Genomic DNA, 6,564 nt, shown 5'->3' with positions numbered 1-6,564 from the left:
ATGTATTCTCGTAATATACGATTTCTTTAGATGACACAATCTTTGAAACCAACTTACCATGAGGCAGACTACAGAACCGCGCTATTGCCAGCCAACAAGATGAAAAACAGGACCTTGTCTGTCTTAGCAGGTAGGAATCAACCTCCTTCCAATCAAACCTCCTTGAGCATGACGCGATATAGACTTGATGGAGTCTTAATAAGGCGTCTGGAAAATGTTTTCAAAAGTAATCAAATACCGTACTAAGGGATTAGATAAAATATTAAAAAGCTATATTGTACATTGAAAGAAAAATGATTACAATCGGTATTATTCGTCTTACAATTTCAGCAATAATTGAAAATAATAACACTTATAGCACATAACCAATCATTTACTAGCAGCTTTCAGAAGATTAATTAATCAGCAAGGATGAATGCAATTATTAAGATTTAAAGTTCGATGAAAATTCTTTATATGTAAGAAATTAAAATAAGCATGAACAATAATATTATTATAAATAAAGGAGGAATACTGTAAATAATGGTTTCTCTTTTTTGTTCAGTTGACGAGTACAGGGTGTACCTGAGTATAATGGTTTCTCCTTTTTCTGAACAGTTGACGAGTACAGGGTGTACCTGCGATCTCAGCCTAAAGGTAGAACAGACTACATTAATGCGGTGGTGGTGCCCGTAAGTATTACCATGACGTCATCTGTAAGTAATTATAATACGCATACATTATTGGTGTCTTCTAGCTGTGATGTGTTAAAATGCGATGTATTACATGTTAATCAATAGGAATGATCAATACAAGATCTTAAACCAATAGTCTCATTTGATAAAGTAGCAAGAACATATATTGTCTTTTGATAAACATACTTGCTAGAACTTCAAAACCAATAGTGTCGAGCAAGAACATATATTAAATGTTGATAATAAATACTAGATCTTAACCCAATAGTCTTATTTAATAGGTAAGCAAGAACATGTAATGTATGCTGATAACAACTAGCATGATTGTTAGTAGAATCACTTTTAACTTCTACTGCTTATGATGAGGATAATACTATGAGTTACTGAATTTTATACAACAACGTTCATGCTATTGAATTTATCGCACGTTGTAGACTTTAAAAAATACTAGGATTTAATAAACAAATATATGCAGCAGTGCTACCAGATAGAACAAATACAAGGTTTGTAGTAATCGCTTTCCACGTGTAATTAACCTTTCATTCACATACCAGTAATCCTTCTGTTTTGTTTTGTCCTAGTCTTATACATCCAAAACTGGGTACATCGTCACACAGACTCCTCTGGAGGACACCGTGGTGGATCTGTTGACGATGATAATGGACCACAGCTGTCAAACAATTGTCATCATCGAGCCGGACGACATTGTAAGTGTATTTCCACAGATAAATTAATCAGACTTGATACCAACAGGGCAGCACGATTAAAAAACACTTGTTGTTACGAACATTATGTCAAAATAAGTATAGCCATTGTTAGAATCAATATTTTGGAAGAAAGTAATATTCTTTAACAACAAAATAGTGCGGAATACCTGCCACTAACTCTAAAAATAGATGTCTCATTGTTTCTTGATTTTACGGATTGATAATACCCATGATCTAATCCGAAATTCTTTTTGGTTACATTGTAATTTTTAATGTTCAAACATTTTCTTGATACAGGGTAAGATATATCAATGTGATTACAATCACTGACAAGTAGCATTTCAGTTTACATGTCCAGCACTAATTCTTTAATGAAGGTGACAGCACTAGACGAAGTGTAGACGCCGAAATTGAAACGTCGACCTAAAGTCAAATACTTAATCGTAAAATGCCAAATTCTTTTCACAGTCGTTGCATTGTCTGATCTATGCATAACAATATACTCATATTAAATCCTTAAATGTATTTTCATATCTTAGAACTGGCTTCCAGGGGAAGGCGAAGAAAAAACCATTAGGGATTTCACTTTGGAACACAAAGGGACGTCTTCAACAATAGCAAATGTCAATTTGGTTGAAATCACTATCGAAAATGTGGTACGTTTTTTTTAGCATATAAATATGTAAAGTTTTGATGTTGAATATCTGGGTTCAAAAATGCTGTCTTGAGTGTTGGTAAAGGGACATACAAATTTGTATTGATATCTCTCATATCAGCGAAAGACTGAAAATCTGACAAAATGAGGGAAAACCTTGGATTTTCCGACACATTGTGTGGAATTTCCTATCCCACATACATGTACTGTATACAAATATGAAAGATATCTTATATGTTGTATGAAAAATCATCATCATAATCTGAATATTTTTGATAACACGCTCTAATTTATGAACATTTTGCATACATTTACAGGTATATATACTTATTTGAATTTACTTCTTTCAGGTGACTAGCTTTAATAGCCTTGTTCGAATGTTCCACATGACTGGATGGGATAGTGACTCGGCAGTCCCTCGGGATTCGTCCGCGCTACTTCAGCTGCTGGAACTTGTTGACAGCAGACGTAAATCGGACGAGTCCAAGACTACACTCGTTATGTGTCGGTATGTAATGTCGTCAAGTGCTTCAAACATTTTCATGATCACCAGTGTCAGCGATCAAATATTGATACTAGGTTTGATATCTGACCTCTGACCTTTGTGAAAGAAGTACGTATTTGTTGTGTTAAAAGGACAGGAGTACAATTTTTACTGTGTAAATATGTGTAGGATCGTTCATAAAAACTGTTCGAGTCAACTGCAAATATTTCTTCTGCTTTTATGGTATTCCAGAGACGGATATTCCCAGAGTGGACTCTTCTGTTGTATCAGCAATGCCAGGGACCAGATAAAATCTGACGAGGAAGTTGATATCTATCAGATTTCTCGTCAGCTACTTGTGCGACGTCCAGCATTTTTAATCAATTTTGTAAGTATATCTAGACATACATTTTGACTTATACGGGTTTTGAGGTTAACGGATATGTTATTTTCCCCGCCATCATGATTACATTGTGAAAAATAGTTAAAAGTTTATTGTTTTGTCACTACGCCAATTTCTACATAGGATATTTGACATCATTAAGAGTTCCAAATTTGAATGGCAGTCGTGCTTATTTTCCAGAAAAATGCGTTCTCCGTTTTATCAAGCGTTTCCTTTCATGCAAATGTATTACTTATATTCCACTGGTTTCCTCATCTGATCTATAATTACGTTTTCTATTTTCTTGTTTTCCTAAACCAGTATTATATAACAAAAACAATGCCGTTTGATATTCAGTTATCCGTGTGTATCTAACATGTTTACATTGATGACTTTCTGTGATGGCAATCTGAAAATCCGATATTGGCTAAAGACTGAGTAACCGGGTCGTGCATGTACAAGCATAAAATACACGTATTATGATACATAGATAAATGTGAGATCTTCGACATGATGCTCTCAAGCTAAACATTTTTTTCTGATTCTCTGAGTGCCCCTCTTTGCCATGTTGATCAGGAATAATAATTGCCTATTCCAACAATTGCGTCTTCTCTTATGAATCACATGATCTATCCTACAGCTACATTTCGGAATCCATATCGACTGATCTTTTGTGAATTAGATCAAATTGTGAAATAGTTGATGAGATTCTGAGAAATTTTCATACATCTAAAGCATAAAGTTTTTTTGGAATCGGAACGTAAACTTGTATTTCGATTAATGACATTATTTTATGCAAATAATGTTATTTTAGGAGCAGTACCAATGTTGCTACAACGTGATTAAAGACTACCTGGATACCACTGACGTGTACATGAACTGATTAATGAGCACCTGGATACCATAGATGTGTACATGAACTGATCAATGAGTACCTGGATACCACCGACGTGTACATGAACTGATTAATGAGTACCTGGATACCACTGACGCGTACATGAACTGATTAATGAGCACCTAGGTACCACTGACGTGTACATGAACTGATTAATGAGTACCTGGATACCACCGACGTGTACATGAACTAATTAAGGAATACCTGGATACCACCGACGTGTACATGAACTGATTAATGAGTACCGGATACCACCGACGTGTACACGAACTGATTAATGAGTACCTGGATACCACCGACGTGTACATGAACTGACTAATGAGTACCTAGATACCACTGACGTGTCCATGAACTGATTAATGAGTACCTGGATACCACCGACGTGTACATGAACTGATTAATGAGTACCTGGATACTGCTGACGTGTACATGAACTGATTAATGAGTACCTGGATACCACCGACGTGTACATGAACTGATTAATATGTACCTGGATACCACCGACGTGTACAGGAACTGATTAATGAGTACCTGGATACAACTGACGTGTACATGAACTGATTAATGAGTACCTGGATACCACCGACGTGTACATGAACTGATAATGAGTACATGGATACCACTGACGTGTACATGAACTGATTAATGAGTACCTGGATACCACGGACGTGTACATGAACTGATTTATGAGTACCTGGATACCACGGACGTGTGCATGAACTGATTAATGAGTACCTGGATACCACCGACATGTACATGAACTGATTAATGAGTACCTGGATACCGCCGACGTGTACATGAACTGTTTAATGAGTACCTGGATACCGCCGACGTGTACATGCACTGATTAATGAGAACCTGGATACCACCGACGTGTACATTAACTGATTCATGAGTACCTGAATACCACTGACGTGTACATGAACTGATTCATGAGTACCTGGATACCACCGACGTGTACATTAACTGATTAATGAGTACCTGGATACCACGGACGTGTGCATGAACTGTTTAATGAGAACCTGGATACCACTAACGTGTACATGAACTGATTAACGAGTACCTTGATACCACCGACATTTACATGAACTGATTTATGAGTACCTGGATACCACGGACGTGTGCATGAATTGATTAATGAGAACCTGGATACCACTGACCGTGTACATGAACTGATTAATCATTACCTGGATACTACTGACGTGTACATGAACTGATTAATGAGTATCTGGATACCACCGACGTGTAAATGAGCTGATTAATGAGAATCTGGAAACCACTGACATGTACCCGAACTAATAAATGAGTACCGCGGAACTGCATGACGTGTACATTAAATTATTAATGAGTACCTGGATACAACTGACGTGTACATGAACTAATTAATGAGTACCTGGGATCTGCATGACGTGTACATGAACTGATTAATGAGTACCTGAATACTATCAGCGTGTTCTGGAAAACATGTATGTTAAACAGAGTAGAAGGAAAGTTCTTAGATGTACTTATTTCGCTTTAATAATTTGCCGAAGAATCATACCATGGAATTGCTTCCGTAGCAAACAGCGCTATGCTACAGCTGTATTAAGTTTTAGATATGAAGTGAAAAGGCTGAATCGTCCAAGGGAACTATATACCTGCGACATTTTATCCTGTAAATATCTGAATCGTTCAGTATGTAAACATTTTTGGGACGTGACGCCAACCAATCTAAATTCAAATATAAATAACTTGATCGTTTTATCCATTAATCATCATACATCTCGTTCCTAACGTTAGGAAGTAATTATGCTGTTAATCATAAAGATCAACATCTAACTCATTCATTGTATTCAATCAGATGACAAAATGTAGCTCATAAAACCTTAAACCAATAACTTTGTTATACAATTATTAACACAACTTATGTTTGAAATATCACTTTTTGTCAGTGTTTGTAGTTTGTTGCTTTCAGTTGGAATTTTCTATTACTGTATTTTAATAGACATTTAATCTTAATCACATTCATTTTTTACAAGTTTACATTGCTTTAATTATAATGAAGGTTTATTGCAGCACTATATAATATAGTTTACCCTGAGCGATACTGCATTTAGGTTTTAAGCCAAGTAGAATTGCCTCATATATTATTATACAACTATGAACAGTGACCCTTTTAATAAGGTAAATCACTACGAATAATCATGTTCTACTTTCGCTAAATATACTTACATATCCCTACTCTCACTGGAGTAAGAACTACGTTTTTCCAATACTTTTATATTTCGATGCCGATAACCCTGCTTATACTTGTTACATTGATTTACAATTTATTTATCTAAACGAAGTGTGTATTAACATTCATCAATTTTACTTATTGTAATTGCTTAATGTCGTATTTGATATTTTAGTTTTTTCTTTTCAATCATATGGATACGTCAAAATAGTGTCATATGAAGGTATTTGTTAATTCACATAAATGTTAGACCAAGAACAAACGTATGTTATGTTGTCATATTACAAAAAACCTGAGCATCAATTATTTCTAATTGTTATAATGGTGTGTTACTGTGTGCGATTTCTTCCATTTTCTAACATCATGTTTAATTTTCAAAGTTAGGTTATAAATTTACACTAGGGAATAAAGGGAAAGATTTACAAAGGTTTAACGATTATCTTTCTGAATATAAACAACGAGTATCAACTGATTTTTTTTTCATCGGAAGTAAACTCAGTAGACCAACAAAGTTCTGTCCTGGGTATCTTTCAATTTATACCATGATTTGCA

General features: G+C 35.3%; 1 protein-coding gene across 1 annotated transcript; it reads left to right on the top strand.

The window, feature by feature from the left end:
- Positions 1-30: 30 nt before the first annotated feature.
- LOC117318805 (receptor-type tyrosine-protein phosphatase epsilon-like) lies at positions 31-3,785 on the top strand. Its single transcript, XM_033873761.1, has 7 exons — positions 31-130; positions 598-671; positions 1,256-1,381; positions 1,921-2,037; positions 2,387-2,544; positions 2,773-2,908; positions 3,717-3,785. The coding sequence occupies exons 1-7, from the start codon at positions 31-33 to the stop codon at positions 3,783-3,785; spliced, it is 780 nt and encodes a 259-aa protein (XP_033729652.1).
- Positions 3,786-6,564: the final 2,779 nt, after the last annotated feature.

This window comes from Pecten maximus, unplaced genomic scaffold (assembly GCF_902652985.1).
Source record: "Pecten maximus unplaced genomic scaffold, xPecMax1.1, whole genome shotgun sequence".
NCBI classification, from domain to species: Eukaryota; Metazoa; Mollusca; class Bivalvia; order Pectinida; family Pectinidae; genus Pecten; species Pecten maximus.
The sequence above is the reverse complement of the archived record's forward strand: the minus strand, read 5'-3'. Positions and strand labels throughout refer to the sequence as shown.

Coding starts and splice junctions, on each gene's coding strand:
- LOC117318805 (XM_033873761.1), top strand. CDS start 31: ATGACACAATCTTTGAAACCAACTTACCATGAGGCAGACTACAGAACC. Junction 131..597: donor GACCTTGTCTGTCTTAGCAG/GTAGGAATCAAC, acceptor TTTTCTGAACAG/TTGACGAGTACAGGGTGTAC. Junction 2,038..2,386: donor AAATCACTATCGAAAATGTG/GTACGTTTTTTT, acceptor TACTTCTTTCAG/GTGACTAGCTTTAATAGCCT.